This window comes from Pangasianodon hypophthalmus, chromosome 4 (assembly GCF_027358585.1).
Source record: "Pangasianodon hypophthalmus isolate fPanHyp1 chromosome 4, fPanHyp1.pri, whole genome shotgun sequence".
Lineage (NCBI taxonomy): Eukaryota > Metazoa > Chordata > Actinopteri > Siluriformes > Pangasiidae > Pangasianodon > Pangasianodon hypophthalmus.
The window spans coordinates 11,359,429-11,379,315 of record NC_069713.1 but is presented as its reverse complement, the minus strand read 5'-3'; the positions used below and the strand labels follow the sequence as shown (position 1 = coordinate 11,379,315).

General features: G+C 39.4%; 2 protein-coding genes across 2 annotated transcripts in view; one reads left to right on the top strand and one right to left on the bottom strand.

Moving 5' to 3' along the window:
* Positions 1-4,641, top strand: part of poln (polymerase (DNA directed) nu) — a 53,960-nt gene extending 49,319 nt beyond the window's left edge. Inside the window, exons 23-27 of the mRNA XM_053233432.1 lie at positions 299-409; positions 905-983; positions 1,633-1,700; positions 1,802-1,863; positions 3,427-4,641. Coding sequence (XP_053089407.1) covers positions 299-409; positions 905-983; positions 1,633-1,700; positions 1,802-1,863; positions 3,427-3,522 — 416 coding nt within the window. The 3' untranslated portion in view covers positions 3,523-4,641. The remainder of the gene's footprint in view (positions 1-298; positions 410-904; positions 984-1,632; positions 1,701-1,801; positions 1,864-3,426) is intronic.
* A 147-nt stretch (positions 4,642-4,788) lies between these two features.
* nat8l (N-acetyltransferase 8-like) lies at positions 4,789-18,545 on the bottom strand. Its single transcript, XM_026936800.3, has 3 exons — positions 18,055-18,545; positions 16,250-16,414; positions 4,789-10,515 (listed from the first exon to the last, which is right to left on the bottom strand). Exons 1-3 carry the CDS (start codon positions 18,359-18,361, stop codon positions 10,148-10,150), a joined length of 840 nt encoding a protein of 279 aa, XP_026792601.3. The 5' UTR covers positions 18,362-18,545; the 3' UTR covers positions 4,789-10,147.
* Between the last annotated feature and the right edge of the window lie 1,342 nt (positions 18,546-19,887).

The window sequence follows — 19,887 nt, the reverse complement described above, 5'->3', positions numbered from 1 at the left end:
TCCAGGGCATCACTGTGCTTCTGGGAAAGAGATTTGTCCAAGTGCAGAGCTCTGACTCATTTTAGAGGAGGCTTTAACAGTAAAGCCAGGCCTTTGTCCTGTTGGAATGCACCATGAGGGGGTTACACAATGCCAATGTGTGTGCATGGGTCTGACTGTGTTTGCAAATGACAACCCATGAGACAAAAGTTATGTAAGACTGTGTCTGTGTATATATGTGTGTGGGTGTGTGTGGGTATGTGTGGGGGTGTGTGTGTGTGGGTGTGTTTGTGGGTGTGTGTGTTACGTGTGCACAAAGGTTACGTAAAGTCCATAATGGGTCGGCGCCGCTCCCTCCCTCATATCCATTCAACAGACTGGGGCATCCGGAACCAGGCAGAAAGACAAGCCGTCAACTTTGTAGTGCAAGGTAGTATGGCATTGTGCATGTGGTTCTCAGAAAACACAGAGATGCATTTTAAAATGTAAAGAGCTGTGACATGTGGGTCCTGTCTGAATTGATCCTTATGTCATAAATGAATACTCCACATTTTTCAGCTTAATCTCTAATAAACTCAGTTAATAGACATTCAGTGTGACTATATAACAAAGATTTACAACTGTTACACTCTGCTGTCAACAGTAAAGGTGTTGGGATGAGACAGGCATGAGAGAAAGTCTAATCAAAGTTGGTCTTTTATAGTTTTGTCTAAGTTTCAAACACTGGAACAAGGCAGTAAAAAGGTTTTGTGATGTATATATGTAATCAGGTTGAAACTGGGGCAATTCACTGAATATGTTAGTAACATAACCACATACTCTACCCTATAAAAGAAAGTAAGCTATCCCTATAAATTTGGAAGCACACAATTGTATAGTATGTCTTTGTGTGTGTGTGTGTGTGTGTGTTGTGTATAATAATCAGGTTCTGCTGCAGACCTCTGTAAAATGGCCATGATACACATCAGCTCACTCGTGGCCTCTTCCACCACTCTCACAGCCAGGTATGTCCATCCATGCATCCACTCCAACAGTCAGTCAGTCTGCTCTTCTTTATATCTGCCCTTTTGTTCATCTTCCCATTTAACTGACCTTACAATCCCATCACTAACATCAGTCTCTAATTTATCTTTCTACATATGCTTTACCAGAGGGTTAACTTCTCAGTCCTGCCTGCATGTGTTAAGTGGCCTTTTACATTTCATTCTGTATCTTTATGTCCAACTCTACATAACATCTTTTCCCCATTAGGATGCCTGTTCTTTACCACCCTCAGATAAGATGGATTAAAAATGTCATTAAATTAAAAAGCAGTGACCCAAAGAGATGTTCTCTTAGAAATGGACTCTGACCACTGATCTAATAATACTTATGGTTGCAGTCTACTGTAGATTGTAGACAGTGGTTACAAACCACTTTCTGGATAACTGTCTTAGACTGAAAGTATGTTTTAATTCGTTTTTTTTTTTTATTTCATTTTATCATTCAGTCGTTTTGAAGGTGCACTAAGTAGCATGTGGAAAAAAAGTCCCCTTTAAGATATAAAACTTTTGGAATAGATATTTTTCTATTTAAGACCTTTCTGCAGCACAAGGCATTTGAATTGAATTGAAGTGTACATTTAATATTTGCTGTGTGATTATATGTGCTCAGGCTGCTGGCTCAGATCCATGATGAACTACTCTTTGAGGTGGAGGACTCACAGGTGGAAGACTTTGCAGGTTAACACAAGACACACTCCTTACTGATCATTCAGTTTGGATCTAGCGAGCCTTGCTGGAATCATTTATGTTCATAAGAATGTATCCGTACTTTGAAACAGTGTTGGTGAAGAAAACAATGGAGTCCCTTCAGCATATCGGTTGTCTCGGAGTCAGTCTTACAGTGAGTAGCCAAAATAGCCATCTCATTACAATCGAAAGTATATCAAAACTGCAAACATAACGCGAAACAAGCACAATTTAAAAGTTGCAACTAAAAAATAAAAATAAAATTTCGTATTCTGCAAACAAAGAAATTCATTTTGTAGTGGGGCATGAGATTAGTATGTCACTTCAGATGCTAAGAATAATGTTAGCATTCTTATATATGATGGCTAATGCTAGGCATTCTTTGGAAATCACACTGATGGTCTGCAATAAATTCTGAAGAGTGAATCAGTTATAGCATTAACCTGCTGTTATATTTTTTATAGCATTTTTTAAAGCATTAACCTGCTGTTATATTTGACATAACTAGCTGTAACTAACTTGACATTTATTTAACTGACTTGACACAAATCATTAGTATTACCAGTTATGTAAAATCTTCACATCAAGAAACCAGACACATGGAAATGACACTTTGATTTCTCTCTTTTTCCTCCCTGATGATCGAGTCATTTAAAAACATGTTGCACTGTCCCTGAACTGTTTACACACAGAAGGTGTCTTTGCATGTCTTTTGGGCTGCAAAGAAAGTTCTAGACAGAGAGCAGCTCTGGTGAAAGGGCCTGCTTTAAAATCAAGAGAGCTGCATGGCTGTCAGTATAAACAATGTCCCCATGCATACACAAAAACTATTTTCATACAGATTAATGTTTCTACGTTTACCACATACAAATTACAAATGATATTTATACTGCCCCATTCCTGACTACAATTTAGCACTACAGTGTTTCTGTAGCCCTAGAAGGTCATCCCGACTGAAGGTTTTATCTGAGAGGCTTCATTCATTGTGACATCTCTAAGATTAAACCATGATTAAATCCAGGTGTTTGATTAGTACGCAATCAATAACCTGAGTAATTAAAAACATTTCTGATGGCTTTGGTTAAACTTCACGAAATTTGTTCAAGGTAAATCTTCTAGAATTAGAAAGGCTGAGTAAGCTAAGGATAAGTGACCTGAGTTTTTTTTTTTTTTTTTTTTTTGGGAAAAAGTAGACAACTGGAAAAATGTTGATCTGGATCACTCTGGGCACATTGTAGCACATGTTGTAAGACATGTTTGTCTTACAGTTAATACTATCACTGTTCAGTATCAACTGTAAGACAAATCCAGACTTACAGTAACTGCATCACCACACAAGTGCGTGTGTGGTGTGAATGGATGATGACCTCCTTCAGTATAAAGACTTCTGTATGGGTAAACTGTAACCTCCACATGCTCAAAACCCTTTGACTTGCAGTGTACACCACTTTTACTATTTTTAAATTCTACAACTAAATGTCTTGGAATGCACTGGCTGATGATTGAGCTCATTAACACACTAATGTACACAAATAATTGCTCACAGCAACTGTTTCATTAATCAGTCAATGGTCCAACAATTTATTGCCTCATTAACTGTAGAGGTGCATGTGTCTCTGTGTGTGTGCTGATAGATCAATGCAGGCTGCAGGAAACAGTGATTAGTAAACACTGTTCTGTTGATCTGATATGGATGTCTGTATGGCTGTGTATGCAGGTTCCTCTGAAGGTCTCTGTGTCCACAGGACGATCATGGGGCTCCATGTGTGAAGTAAATCTCCCCTATGCTGCTACCACACACACCTCTGTTTGAGCCCGCTTTGAGGTTTCTCAGTGCCACTGTGTGATTCTCTGCCCAGCTCTCTGCCTCTTGTTCTTTTCCTGGATCGTTCACTGCCTCATTGTGTTTCTCATTTTCAGGGGCTCATTTCTGTCTTTTTTGGTCTCTCTTTTTTTCATTTTCCTGCCCCTCTCATTTCTCCTCTCCTTCCCTAGGTCTTTCTCTGAGCTGAAACCCATCGCCATGGTAACTGGACTGCCGCAGCTCCTGGTTCTTGTTCCTCGCTTGCTGTATCCGGGGGCAACCGTAGGAGCCTAGACTGGATTGCACCAGTTTGTGTCTTTCTCTTCCTTCAGGCATTTGTCTCCTTTCACCACTACTAGTCTACATTTTTGTTCTGCGCCCTGGTTTCTATCCATCTCTTGTCCAGTCCCACTTTCTTATCATAAATTTGTTTTATGAAGCGATAACATGTTCATCAAGCTTTTGTACTTGTCACCAATTTAACTGTTTTCTTAACGATTTTTGCAGTTATTAAATCTATTATTGGTCATATTTTAACAATACATATTCCAATTTCAACCAAATGTAACTTGAGGTGAAAATGTCACAGTGCTAATTTTATCTTAAATCCCTGTTACGTTTGCCTTCTGTTACAGCAGCTTCTTGATAATTGCAGTAGTGATGTTATTACCATAGTGGAAGATGAAGGCACAGATTAGCAGTGTGATGGCAAGGGACCTGGTGCATTAGCTACTATTACATTGAATAAAATTTCTTCATCTCAGCTGCTTTCACAATACCTGACTAAGACATGAAACCAGTACCTTTTCTTCTGTATAATTTTTAGAATTACAATATACACTGTCCTTATACACACACACACACACACAATTCAATGCCAAGCACTCTGTCCCAGTTTCCCAGTCTTGCAAAGGTGCTGTGTCCCTAAAGTCCTCTTCAGCAGACCATTTCAGCAGAAGCATTTCAATAATCCTTCTAATAAGTGTCCTTCAGTAACAACCTCCATTGTACCCTGTGCTTTTTGGGGTTTATAACCACTCATAGTAGTTTCCTCATTTCAAAATGCTATGATTACTCTGGGGGTTTTATAAAATGTCTATCACAACAGATAATAATGTGCTTATGAATCACATTAACATGATTATAAATACATTAAGAAATTCTTACATGATTATTCAGGATGATTCAATCTGGATATCATTAAAGCTATAAAAAGAGTTTTGTTGATATTATGCTTAATGTAGTGAATAAAAAAAACTATAGAAGCAAATAAAGCAAGCTTAATTGCTTTAATTAATACAATATGTACAGCCATTTCTTTTGTAATGCAGGATCTCCTTTCTTTACATCTTTACAATGCTCCTATTTGTTAAGCAAAAGAAAAAGAAAAAAATAGTTACAGCAGGTGAAAAAAAGAACACATGAAAAACAAATAACATCTAAAGGAACTGAGGCATTTTTATAATGACAGACCCTGAAGGATCCAGGTGATCACTGCAGCCACACAGAGGTTTTTAGCAAGGCCTTTGCCTGTCATACACTAGAGCCATCTATTCTACCCCTCCCCCTTTTTACCCCTTACTTGGCCTCCTTATTGGCATATTTAAAACACTTGCCAAGCACACAAACCTGACCCCATGTTCCAGGTGACCCGCTCCCTTGAGTGGTTGCATATAATTTTATCTGCTGTGCTTTCAGTGGGCTTGTTTCCATAGTGACAGTCAGCCCAGGAACTGGACCAAAAGACAGAAATCCAGGGGTTACCATCGCTGATGTATAAAGAGGATTTTCTAGCGTTCCCTGCCAGCCAGTACAGGTACAAGAAACTGTTTAAAGCACCACTCAAACCACAGGAAACAGAAAATGAATTTTCTTCAGACTGGAAATTTTCAGTAAACTGTAAATGAATTTTCTTTTAAAATACTGGAATTTATCTTCAGTTTGCTACAGCAGTAACAGTTTACTGCAAACATCAAAGGCCTGAATATGTTGTACTGAGGAGATGTCCCCCTCTCTCTGAAAGCTGTTCTCACATCAATGTGTGCTGTTGGTTGTGGAATACAATTGTGTCTCAGTTTGCAGGTCATTGTTTTTGTAAACATCCAAAGATATCATTTCTGTTATAAAAGGATCACAAAATATCCCTATTTACAGTAAATTACACTTTACAACTTTACACTTAACAAAATGCTTTAAAAAAAACAAAAAAAACATAAATTCCTTGTTCTTAAGAAAAATCATTCTTCTCCGATGTTAAACTGTGCATCATTTGGTTAACATGTTGCTACTGTTCAACATTCAAGATCTTGAAAAGTTCACTCCTCTGTAGTTTTCAGTGCTGAAAGAGACTTTGTCGAGATTTGATGCTGACCAAACAGAGATTAGAACCTGGAACAGCTTTCAGAGGGCATGTAGCATCACTCTGTACAGTGGGCTTGAGTGGTCACGTCTTTCCATGGGCTGCCAAACTGTACACATTATATGCACTAGTTTATCATCATTCATCTTCACATTTATAAAAACATTAATCACAATAGAAAGGGAAAAAAAATCAGTTTAGAGTCATGCCCCATAATCTCTCAACCTGCCAGTGGTAATGCTCACCATCAATACAGCATTAGGGCTAGAAAATGAATGCAGCATCTTTACTTTTGAATTCCTTGCTTTTTACTTTCTCATGTGTGCATTTTATTGCTTGGTTAGATGGCACAAGGGCTTGATCTCCAAATGATTTCCAAGTGTTAAGAACACTGAAAAACAAAATCAAATGCAGCAAAAACCACCTTTGGCAAATTCAGCCTTATGAAAAAAGGTTTCTCATGAATACACTTTTGATTTATCATACATTTGCATATGGTACATACTTGCTATTAGCAAAAAAGCAGTAAATATAACCTCAAAATAAATTCAGAAAAATAAAAATACAATTTGTTACAAGTGCTTCTCCATTCTTGGCACCTCCAGCCACAATCAAGAGAGTGCTTTTAACCAGAAGAGTAAATAGGGAGGTAGGAGGGGGATCCAGCCTTAGCTTCTACCAAAATTCCCTCCAGGGATCCATACTGTGGAAGCAGGACACTCAAGGCTTTCTTCCACTGTAAATCCCCCCATCCTCTTAAAAGTGGAACATTCCTGTAGCAGCCATCTTCTCATGCAGGTCACAGGTCTTCTGAATGCTTTGCATTATCAGTCATTTCCAGACACTGGATATTTATGTACAAAAGACACGCTTGAATGCTGGGGGTAGGGGGATTTTAGTTGCTCATAAAAGTTTCATTGAATCAATTAGTAGGAATTCCTTTTTTTCTTCTTTTAAAATGAACATCTGTGATTCTTATTATAACTGATAATAAACTCTAGGAGTTCCCCAAGCTTTCTTTTCAAAATCTTTCCACAGCTGAGAACTTTCATCCATCCATCCATCCATCCTCTCAACTTTTAACTATTACAGCTGTCATTGTGTCATAATCCTTGAATCTTAGCAGCATGCGTACGTTCTCATTCAATACACTTCAAGTTGAGTTATTTTAACCTTTTGCTTGTGCAAAGCCCAGTAACACATCCAAGGACTTTTCACCATGTTATACATGAAGCGGTCAGTAGCTATGTTGTTGGATTTTTTTGCACTTTTAACATTTGCTATCATATGGCTGACAAATCTGACCAGCGGTAAAGCAGTATTTAGTGTTGGATCTGTCCAGAAGCTTATACATTACAGTTTGCCTTTTACATTCAATCATCCACATCTGCCAACATCACTTTAGACTGAACAAATGTACTGAACAAAAAACACTGTTAACTCACAAACTGATGTGTGTGCAGCAAATATGCACTTGGCTCAACATCTGCATTGTCTGTGTAGGTGAGTGTGGGATTTGGTTAAAGCCAGTTTTATATAGAAATTACATACCGATATTTTCAGTAAGTTCTAGTAAAGGAGCTACGTGCAAGTTTCATTTAATTTTCATTACCATCATATGTCACTACTAAACCCAGTTTAAGTGAAGTTAGCTGTCTATCACATATTTCTAAATTGATTTTTAATAGTTCAATAAGCAGACTTGCATTAATGCCAAATTGGGTGACACTGAACAAATATAGTTCAAAATATATTCATGCAAGCATTCTCTCATTTTAGTTTGTATCAACATTACTTGTCCTCATTACTTGCTTAATTTTACATGTATCTCCTTTATGTGGATTTTGTAATCTAAATTTATCAGCAAAAGTTCCATCCGTGTATCGCACACTAGTTTTCTTTTTCTTTTTTTAGGTTGTCTGTGTCTGAGTCTAAAAACAATTCAGTATGGTGCTAACAGTCCATGTTTAATGCATCTGGTATGTATACTGTCCCGTTTTAATGAGTGAGTTTAAATAGTTTAGTGTTAATGAGTCAGACAGCTCTGCCATTCATTTGGTGATTTATATATTTAAGCTCACCTGATTTCATCAAGTGAGTTGTCCTGGTGTTTACAGTGAGAAGTTCTTTTAATGTCTTGTAATATATGTAATGCTGCATTTAGCTGGGTGGTTTTGGGCTTCTTACAGTAAACAGGATATTCATCACCCCAGTAGTAAAAGGTAAAAACAAATTTAAAATGTTTACGTTAAACAAATAACATTAACCAAAAAAAAAAAAATTAAAATAGAACTCCACTGTTAAGACATCAATTTGATAGATCATGTTTTCTTAAACACTTTTCATTCAAAGTCATGTTTCATGCAAAACAGTAGTTTCTTTTAACAAAGACACACATTGTTATATGTTCAGCTAAAAAAGAAGCTTGTTCTACATATTTTTTTAAACAGAGTTACATCATTTCCAGGGCAGGCACCGTACGTACGAACCAGGTACAGAGGCATGCCACATATTTGCATTGCTTTTGCATTCTACTTTTGGCAGCTGTGATGTCATCGAAGCAGCGAGTCGGTAGGTACATCTCTTATGTCATACACAACTTTTTCGTTATCAGTCCATCATCTTTGAGTTAATTGACCAAATGTTTTGCGCTGCTACTATAACATCACAGAGGAGTTTTTAGGAGTCGTACAAGCTCAAATGGAGATAGAAGCAGCGCAACAAGGCTCAGTGGCGCATGCAGAGATGGGGTCGGGGCTGAATGAGTGGGGTTAGGGTGTGGAAGGGTCTGGCCCAGGGCTGCAGTCAGTTTCATGGATGGGTAAAAGTCAAGTCAAGGAAAATTGGCAAGGATCAAGTTTTTTTTTTTTTTTCTTTTTGCGCTACATTACTTAGTTTTAATCACATTTAGTTTCTTAACTTTATACAAGAATATTTCACAAATGAGGCTCGTTGTGGCTTGTATCTCTCCCATTGCTGGTACTTTCATAGGAGAATGGATATGGTGAGAGATTTTCAGTTATATCTGTCAGATATGTATTCAAATGTTTCACATTTACATATTCCATATTTATGTAAAATATAAAGGTTTATATATTGAATAATTGCGCAGTCAATTTGTCAAAGCCAAATTTGTGCTCAGATTTATGTCTGACCAACCAAGCTTCATCCAATGCAGCGATAATAGATGTGCATCACATTTATTAATACTGCATTAGTATTAATTTGCATTGTTTAAACTTGGTAATGTTTTAATGAAAATTATGAATTTGTAATGAGTTCTTTTTTTGTGTTAATGTCAAATCAAATTTCACTGACTGCAAATTAATATCTTGTTAATCTAGGTCCAATTAATTCCAATTTATATAAGTAGGTATTTTAGTAATATTAAGACATAACACAATAAAGATCTTATACAGCAATACAATCTGTGCAATATCTGATCTGTTCCAGCAACACAAAAGGAAAGATTGAGAGACTGGCCTGTAATTGGGGGGGACAGGAAGAGTTAGAGGCAAAATTTCAGTTACTATATATATGTAGAGTAGGACTCCTCCCTTACAGTAAAATCACCACTTTTGAGTTAACTCAGGGTTAAACTGTGCAGGATTAACTAGGAGTTACTTCACTTAGTGCTAACTTCACTGTTTATTTCTCTTCTTGTTCTTAAGACATAGAAAAACTTGCTGTGCTTTAGTCAATATTGTTTGCTTGACTGCTAGAGTCACCAGCCTTTCCATTTTATGAAGTTCAAGACCTGCATTTGTGTACACTTAACAGAGTAGTGTGACATTGGAAAGAGAATCTTAACTGTATCCATTCTCCTTTCCTCTGTACACCCCTCTAATCATTCTGCCATCTTTGAGAAAAGTCAGTGCTAGCTATCAGATCAGCCCTTACAACAGATTTAAAAAGAGAATCTAAGACCGACCTATTGCCTTGGTTTGTTGTGTGGCATTTTACTCTTGTTAACACGGGTTTTATCATTACTTTTTATATATATTAGTATAAATAAACTAATTGGGAGATTCAGTTTTTAAAAAAATAATGAAAGAAATGATTAAAGTAAAATGTTAAAGAAGAAAAAAACATAACAGGTAAGGAATTAATAGAAATAGTGGTAGAAATAACATCTGTGATTTTAAAAAAATAATAATAAGGTTTAAGAGGTGGATTGGGTTTAGGTGATTTAAGGATTGTGGTCGGTGTTCATACTCTCACACGCTTTCTTACGTCCACTCGTTCTCTCATGCTTTCGTTCACTCTCACACACTCTCACTCTTCGTGGAGCTGTAGCCGGTAGCGGCTGTAGCGGATCTGGAAGAAGAGCCTTTCCATCAGTGAGCGGCTCATTCCGGGCAGAGTGTAGTTCTCAGTCTCGCCCACCTTTTGAAAACCCAATGATTCGTAGAGCTTGTGGGCGGCCATCTTGACTGCTGTCGTCCCCAGAACCACGGCTGAGTAGTTGTTAAGCATAGCAAACTCTAGGACCCGTCGTCCCAGCGCCTTGGCAATGCCCTTCCCACGGAAACGAGAGTCCACAGACATGCGCCGCAGTTCTACTGTGTTGTCTTCTTCTCGTCCCTGTGCTGCGACAATGCCCACCACCTGACCGTTTAGCACTGCCACCCAGAAACAGGAACCTGCAGAAACAAAACCGCAAAAACTCAACATGTGCTAGACAAAGCAGTAGAGACCTATTTCTATATATGAAAGAGCACAATGCTGTTACACTATAAAGAAATTCAATAACCCGTTCAGATGTAAGGGACTGTATTATGAACTTGTCTATGAGGAAATGTAAATATCATAAGTATTACTCAAACAGGATAAGATTTCCAGACATAGTGTATGTCTGGTACTTAATGTAAATGGAAAATGTCTGCAATAATTATGATCGATTTATAAGCAATTTCTGTATAAACCACAGACCTAGGAGTATCTTTACACTAAAAATCCCATGTGTACTACATACAGCTCATTTTAATACAAATTGATTGTTTTGACCTTTATTATAAGCACTTGTATGGCTTGTGGCAATCCAGGTGGATCATTAGTAAATCACATGACTAACATGTATGTGGCCTTTACCTGTGCTAAGAAATAATTTACCTAAAACCCCCAAAGGCATGGCTTCTCTGACAAGTCATTTTAAACATTGTCTATAATTTATTGTTCTGCATTTTAGACTCAGTTAATGTTTGCTTTCAAAAGAGCAAAACAACTTTTCCCAGTTGCTAATGAAACTGAAACCTGTGTCCTTCACAGTCCTTCACTCACACATTTAACAGTCACACTCGTGCTATGATAACAGGATTCTGGTGCGAAAGGGTTAAACCCCTCTTAGGCTTGCTCAGCTGTGGACCAAGTAATGTTTCAGTTGTTATGGTTTCTGTATTAAAATTAATAACCTAAAAAGAAATCTCTTACATTACCTCTCTGATATAATAATAGGCGCATGGAGTATGTAAAGACAAAGTCTTCACCAGCAGCATCAAGCTATCAACAACTTTGAAAACATCATTATGATAATCTGGTAGATGGCTAGTGGCACACCTGATGCATGAAATTCAAATCCAGAATTATTGGAAAAAGTCAAATAAAGCTGTCAGTAATCTGTCTTTTTAAATGAGATCATGCTACATTCTGTGTGTAATGAGAGAACCTCTGTCCCAGGGGACTAAATTAGTGGAGGCTACATGTGCAGATGCACTGAGACCCAGCTGTTTCTATTATGTCTGTGTCCAGCAACAGATCTCAGAGCCCAGGGATTAAAGCAGACAGGAGGTTCTGAACATGCCTGTCACCTCAGTGATAAAGGAGACTGTGCAGAGTTTGGGCCCATGGGTCAGGTTTGAAGCAGTGCCCGCCATCTGCTTTGAACGAATCCATGCCAGGAAAATCATATCTACGCATGGAGTTTTTATATGGAGCTGCTACCATGCATGCATTTACTGAGGGCATGCTGGTGTTGAAAGCAGATATTGTAGTTGAAAGACATGCAGACTAGATGCAGTAAAGATGGATTGGAATGTCACTAATGAAGTAAAGATCTTACTGGAACTCAAGTGAAGAGTGTTAGTGTGAAACTGATACCATGCATCCGGTGTGTGTGTGTGTGTGTAGAGCTTATTAGACATGTGGTAAAACAAGGGTGTAAGAACAATGAGACATACTGGTGGTAAAAAATTTTTACATAATTGTGAAATGGGTTTTCTGAATACACAGACACATTATATATATATAGATAGACAGATAGATAGATAGATAGATAGATAGATAGATAGATAGATAGATATTAGTGTGGGGGGGGGACTGAAAAATCTTGAAAAATTTTATCAATAATTACATTACTGCTGACCTGAAACTGCATTCATAATATTGTTACTAATTGCTATTCATGTGTTATAATGTACACCCTGCATACTGCATCATGCTGCATCTCTGCAGTCTTTCAGGCCCCTCCCTCCATGTGGGTAGGCCCCAGGGAGCAGAGTGTGTGTTAGTATGGATCAGCCTGTCATGTTCGCTCCAGCAGGGCCAAGTCAGCGCTTTCATGCTGTCAAACCAAAAACCCACATGTACATATTGCCTAATACATACAGCAGTGTGTCATACGGTTTAAGTAACTATATACCATTCTACATCAGTGTTATTAGCACAAACTCCGACAGATATACCTTAACTTATACATAAAACCATAACGGCAATGGCTTATGTTTGCCCATGCTATTACACACATAATCTGATCCTCCCTCATGAGCTATCCCTCTGCATCTCCATCTCATGGCACACACCCACCTGGACACTCATACACACACTTCCAGTGTAAGTAGGTGTGTAAGTGATGTGTCCAATAACAAACTATGAAATTATTTATATCTGTGCACTGTAGCTCTTATTGCGCTCATTTTTTTCCTGTTGAGCACACACCACCACAGATTTCCTACATAGCTTTATTTATTTGTCATGCTGATCTGTCCACTATGACCACCATTGTTTTTTTTTTTTGTTTTGTTTGGTTTTTTAAATTTCAGTACTGTTATAAATTGGAGTACTGTCTCACACCTTCTTGTATATTCCCTGGTGGTACTTTGTTTTTGTGTGTGCCTGAAATTAACCCCAATCTTTCAAACATTATTTTCTCTTGGATGTGTGTGTGTGACAGTAGCCTTGAGGGCTGGCAATCCCCAAATTCAAGAGCCTACTCCACCTACTCTATAGGTCACGACCTGTCAAAGATATATTAAAGCATACAGCCGTATTAGCTTATTACCCTATTACTGCACAGTAATAAGAGCTTTGAAACATTTTACTAGGCTTGTTATTCTTTCACTACTTTTTTTTTTTTTTTTTTTTTTTTTTTTTTTTTAGCTTTAAGCTAAAAACACAAAACGGGCTGGATGAATATAAATCAGCCTACTGATTTCTTCAGGCTTTAACGCTAATGACAGGTTCAGCTACATTCCATAGCTGTAGCCAGCTTTGGTGCTTTCTTGTCTTGCCTGAGGGGTCGATTTAAGCAGTCCATTCTGCACAGTCCTATAGTTTGTTAACCAGATCTTTGAAGACTCTTGGGAAAACTCCAATGTGATCTTTTTTGCCACAAATAATTGCAGCTTCTGTTAGATATGAGAATGGCCTCACTGTTTGTTGGGGTATGGATTAACCAAACATTTTAAAAATCCATCAAGGGAGATGTGGTTGGTGTATTTGATTATAATCTATCATTATTCTTCTGACTTGAACTCAGTTTTCATTTACATTTCTATAGATATTGCTCTATTACTTTTAATAGACTAACACTCTCTGTTCTTAAACGCTCTTCCATTATGCTTCCATTATCTGGACTGCATTATTCTTCCTGCCCCATGAACCAACAGATTAGCTCTCTGTAAAGCTAATCAAAGGGAACTGAAAAGAAATGGAAGGCTGCAACATTAAAGGAACCACACTCTCTCTCGCTCACTCGCTCTGAGCTTGACGGATAATTCAGTTAGTCCTGTGCCACAGCCACAGCTTAGAAAAGAGATGGAGAGACTGAGGCTTCCACATTAACAAAGAGATGGAGACAGTCAGAGAGGGAGAGGTTCCCCTGGGAGATCTCTTTGTCTGAATGCTGCCAGTATGCAAAACCATTTCACAGCTTCTACTCTATTCCTTCCCCCATCTCCTGACCCAACACTCAAATCCCTTCCTCCTTCTATCTGTGCTAAATTAGGAAACCTGTACCAAGCTGATATTCTGAGGAGAATGATCAGGTGATATAGTTAAGGAGACAAATACAACAGCCTCAACAGCCTCAGCTTTGCTGCTTTTCTTTGATACCAGTCAGAATTAGGAGATTATCTAAATCTCATCAATGCTTTGGATTTTACAATTTAGGTGTACTGACTCCAAGTACAAGTCAACAGAGACCACTGAGAACAAAAGGCTGGACATTATAGACTTCACTGTTGACATCTGCAGTAAGTCTACTGATGTGCCATGTGTGAGACTGGAGCTGCAGCTGTGAATGCTGATTTCCCCAGCAGGGGATGCATTGTTTGAGTGATCACTCTCCCACTGGTAGACATACTGAAATAGAAAGGATTCAAGAACAAAAAATGACTTCTTTAAAGAAGCCCTGCTGATATGCATAATCAGCCCCCATACACCCACCACACTTTCTTTTGTTATGAACATATAGACACTTAGCCTTTAGGAAAAAATAGGTTATTTCCTTTATCCACACACTAATGATGCTGATAAAATTAGAGTATTGATTGGATAGATTGTGCAAGGACTGGATGATGCATGTCATGGGCTACTCAACCTGACTAAGCCTCCAGTGATTCACTGCGTATGCTGACACACACATTGCTATAAACACCAAGCTGTTTCTGAGCCATAGTGTGTACTTTCCCTGTATTAGTAATTATCACTGTAACACAAGGGAAGATGCTCAACAGCATTTCATCTACCTGATGACTTGCACAGGAGAGTGACACATCAACAGGAAATGAACAGGCAATCACTGATGAACTTGCAAAGATCTGTACAGAAATAATGATGGTAAACTCCCCCCATTTCTGATCCAGCCAGTCAGAATAGGCTAGCATCATTACCGCTGCCATTTTATAATCAATTATGTTAACAGGACACATCTTACCCATGCAATCATATGGATTAAAGGATGAAGCCTTTCCTTGATCAGGACATTTACTCTCGAAAATTTTGCTCTGGTCTAAAACAAGGAACCATAGTCACAAATTTTAAATACTGACATTAAACACAGCTAAATGGGTGTCTGGTAATCTTTCAGACACATGTAGCAGGAACCAGTCCTGTCATGCTTGGCGCTATGCGGCAGTAAAGAGTGCTTCAGCAATTTTTTTCCCCTCCCACGATCAATAGAGGCATGAGCAGTGAGCCAGGTCCAAGCTACTGCATATTTAATACAACCATTGCATTAAAGCAGCACTTCAGACAATTAACCCATACAGAACTACTAAAGAGAATAATTTGTGTGTCACATCTCTGCTGATATTTTTGTAAGTTGAGGCCTTATGAATTTCTTAGTTTGTGCACTTTGTTACAGCTCTGAAAAACTGCACAATGTGGCAAAAGACAAGGACTAGAGCCGAGATGTACTAGCGTAACTGCTTGTGTATAATTTATGCTCAGCCATACTGGAAAATGATGGTGCGGATTTAAACAAGACAGACCCAGTTCTACAGGTGTAAAGTGTCAAATGGGATGTGGTTAAGATTAGGGGTGTGCATCAGGACTGGGATCCTGCAGGATGCAACAAAAATGTTATGTGGTGGAGGGTTTTTGCTTTCATGCAGGCCAGCAGTCAGATATGAAGCTTATGAGTGCGAGAAAGCAGTCAAATATTCGGGAAAGTGAATGATGAAATTATAGCATTCATTCATTCACACTTAGAAACTGCCTTGTCAAGGTTGTGGTGGTTTAAATTAGGTTATTAGTTTATATTTTGGGCACTAGAACTAACTAAATTCATTAGAAAATGTCACAGGCAAGTACAAACAAAAATAATCATGGAATAAAAACAGTCCTGCTCATGTTTCACTATTTTGAAAAGAAAATGTCTTTTAGGTTTAGGCCACACCCACTTTAAATACAGATACAGATATTATTATTTGGAGCAGTAAACAGGCACAGATAGGTCTGTGGTAATTGCAAAACCTTTAGTTTTTACAATGCTCGGCTACTTTGGATTTTATTTGATTTTGGAGTGCCCTTTTTTGCTGGAGTAATTCTGATTTGTTTGAAAGTCAGTGCTGCATGGCATTATTAGTGTAATTATTCTGTTAGGCACTCAGCGAGTTCCATACACAATTACTTGTTTTCATGACTGAGCGTTCCCCTTACCTGTGGGCTTCATGTAGTATGCCTCTATATCAGCCATATCTGTGTGGAGTGCGCAGTCCAAGTAGCTGAGGATGACTTTTCTGCTATAGTAATAGCGTGCTCCCATTAGAATGAAAGGTGTGCAGCATGTCAGCATGACGGACTTGGTCATAACAAAGCACATTACTATGGAGAAATGGAAGAAAAATAAACGTCACCTGTCAGAAAAGAGAACCACAAAGTTTGATTTTTGGAAGAGGAGAGAGACACACAAAAACACACAACAGGAAAGCACATGGAGTCCACATTTTTATCAGTATTAAAACAGTTGTCCTGACTGCAGAGATGAAACAGTGGGGGGCTTAATGCTATGCCAGCAGTACTAATGTGGCTTTTCCATGGGTGGAACATCTGAACTTGTGTTGGTGCAGCATTATTTGTGTGGTTTGAACACACGAGGGCGCCCTCAGGAGCACACATAGTGCACCATACTATACAGCTACAACCCAAACCACATGCTGCCTTACTCAGCAGAGACAACACAACCATAGAGGATACTACACTGAGCTGAGCTGTGTGGACATGTCTTTAGTAGAGCAGCATGCGGTTTGAGACGCAGGTCATGGTTGTGTTTTTATGTTGTGATACTGGTTCACTCCATTGCACTGCTTACTGTCAACACAGACACTGATGCAACTCCCACCATCCCAACTCTCAACTACTCACCAAAAAAATAAAAACCCACATTGCATTGCAAACACACACTGAATGTGGAATGTTCTTCATATACCTGCAGTTCTTGAGGAGAGCAGATCTGACCAGTTCATCTTCAAACTTTAGCCCAAGTATAGGCTGTTTGGGTTTTTTTTGTGTGTGTTATGTTTCCATCTAGCACACGTTGGGCTGTCTCTGTGGAGAGACCCTGATAGGTTCTACAGTCTCAGAAAAAAAGTACTAAACTTAACTTTCCTTGTCACTGGGGTGATATCCATAAGGGTACATCTTTTTTAACTTTAGTATGTATTACCTGGTAATGTAAAAGTACTTTATGTTTTAAAATCATTTAAGATAAAAGGGCACCTTTCCTTATTCCTGTACTTACCTTTAGCATTAAAAGGTACATACTAAAGATACAAAAGGTGTATGCTTGAGGATACCACTCCCGTGACAAGGAATGGTGCAGTTTAGCACCTTTTTTTCCTGAGAGTGTACATGCACCTTTCCAAGCAAAAGATACACACTAAGGGTACAATAGATCTACCACGCCACTGACAGAGAGTGTATGTAGAACCCTAAAGCAGGTTCCACGAAGAGCCCATTTAGAAAGCTTGGGGAACACTTTCTTTTCTGAGAGAGTGTGTGTGTGTGTGTGTGTGTGTGTGGGATGGAGAGGAGGTATCTAACAAACACAGTTTGCCCTATATAAATAAGGCATGTAGGCTAATTTGGAGCCATGCTTGATTTGATTGCTCCAGGATTTCTCAGATTTCAGCAATATCGGATTCAGTGAAAAAAAAAACTGTTAAGCGAATTATGAGATAAATAATAAATGTTAACGACAACGAGGAGAATGGTTCGCCCACGCAGTAACTATATACTCTTCCGGTGCAGCAGCGACAATCATTCATTCATTCGCTCTCTCTCTGTCTCTCTGTCTCTCTCTCTCTCCCCACGCTGCTCCTCTACCGGCTTCTTTGTGTGGTGATACAGACGTCGCTCACACTCAACCGCATTTATACACATTTCTGATTTTTGTAAAAAATAATAATACTAATTTATGTGTGTGATTGAATAACTCCTCCGGCTGTCTACATTACTCCTCTTACCTGTGAGCACAGCGTAAATAAACTGAGTGTGTGGTTGGTGTTTAAGACCGCGGAAGGCCGTGTTGGGTATCCGCTCCATGATGCCTTCATTGAAGATGCGGCGCACCTCTGCGTTATCACCGCGCTCGAAGTCGCGGATTAAAACCTGCTCCCGTTTCGCGTCTTTCCGCTCAAACGCGTCGGAAGCCGACGTCCACATCTGCGAAGAGGAAACGATCAGAGAATCTTTTTTGTTCCCAGCTATGGCGTCGGGGTCGTCAGCAACTATTTTAGTCTCGCAAACCATTTTAGGAGACGAACAATGCATGCAAGTGGCCTCGGATAAACTGAAATCGGGGAGAAATTTAAAAAAAAACGAAATAATAATGGATGATGGGTGCGCTTTTTTATGTGGAAGAAAATAAAAAAAAAGACAAATGCGGTGTAGCAAACCCTGAGCTCTCTCACGACCAAAGAGATGCCGGCGTAGCTCACGCGTTCTTTATAGCGGGATGTGCCGGCGCATTCAGGTTCCGGGGTGGGCGTGGCCTCCTCCCGCCGCTGATTGGGCGCAAACTCACCGCCACATGGCGCCTATAGGAGGAACGCATTCAAAAGAGCTATGTCCTGATGGGTTTGCCAAAAAAAAAAAATCTAATTTCTGCCAGAGCATGCGAGCGAAATTCCACACGTGTGTGTGTGTGTGTGTGTGTGTGTGTGTTTAGGGGGAGGGTAAACGCAGGATGCGTCCTGTTCTTCAAAGTTATCATATACAAACGTTTCCAGAGTTTTGGTTGCGTCACTGGGCGATGTGTTTGCAGTGCACACTGGGTGCTGTTTAAAGTGTTCGGCTGGGAATGGAGATCATTCGGGAAGGTTTGTTGGTGATGCGTGCTCTCTGTAATGAACTGAGTGGGTTTTAAATCCAGTGCATGCTTTGATGTGACTCATTGCTTCTCGCCGGCGCGCGCTTGTGTGTAGCGTGTGTGTGTGTGTGTGTGTGAGAGCGAGCGAGAGAGTGTGTGTGTGTGAGAGAGAGAGAGAGAGAGCGAGTGTGTGTGCGTGTGTGAGAGAGCGAGCGAGAGAGAGTGTGTGTGTGAGAGAGAGAGAGAGCGAGTGTGTGTGTGTGTGTGTGTGTGACGGCTTGGTTTTGCTGCACTGCAGTGCCTCCCATTTTTTTTGTTCACCACCCAAACCCGCCCTTTTCTCCTCGTGAAGACTCGAGCACGGGGTTCCCGTCTCTCCTCGTGGACGGCTTCTGCACATTAAGCATTAAGCAGACGTGCACACTAGCGCACTTCTATACTGTTAGAATAGAGCCATGAACACAATAGCACAATGTTAAAAGCATGCAGGGGGGTAAACTGTCTGATGCGCCACATGGCATATCCAAAGGCGCACATATGGGAGTTATTTCTACATTACATTGTTCACAAAACTAATAAATAAATAATAAAACTAATAAATAATTGCATAAAACGAACATGTGTTATATCAGTGATGCATTAGCGCCCATTAACTGACCATCAGCCTCAGAAGAGCTTTAGCTTGAATAAGGGCGCATTCCGAGCGCATTGTACGGAACTAGTTTAAACTGGATCGTTCCCTCCTTTTCCCTCATGCTTCCCTCCCCCTCATCAACACTCCGAAAGAGAGAGAGAGCTTCTCGTGTGATATGGTTGACGTTAAGGAATCCCGCGCATGTCTCATACACTGCCGTTTATATAGCAAATGAACATATTTGTGCACTAAAGAAGAGGAAGAGAATTTCTGTTCCCCTTTCTCAGCATCAGCACCTGCGGCGAGCAACGGGTGGGCCAGCGCGCATGCGCATACAGCACCAAGATGAGTCAG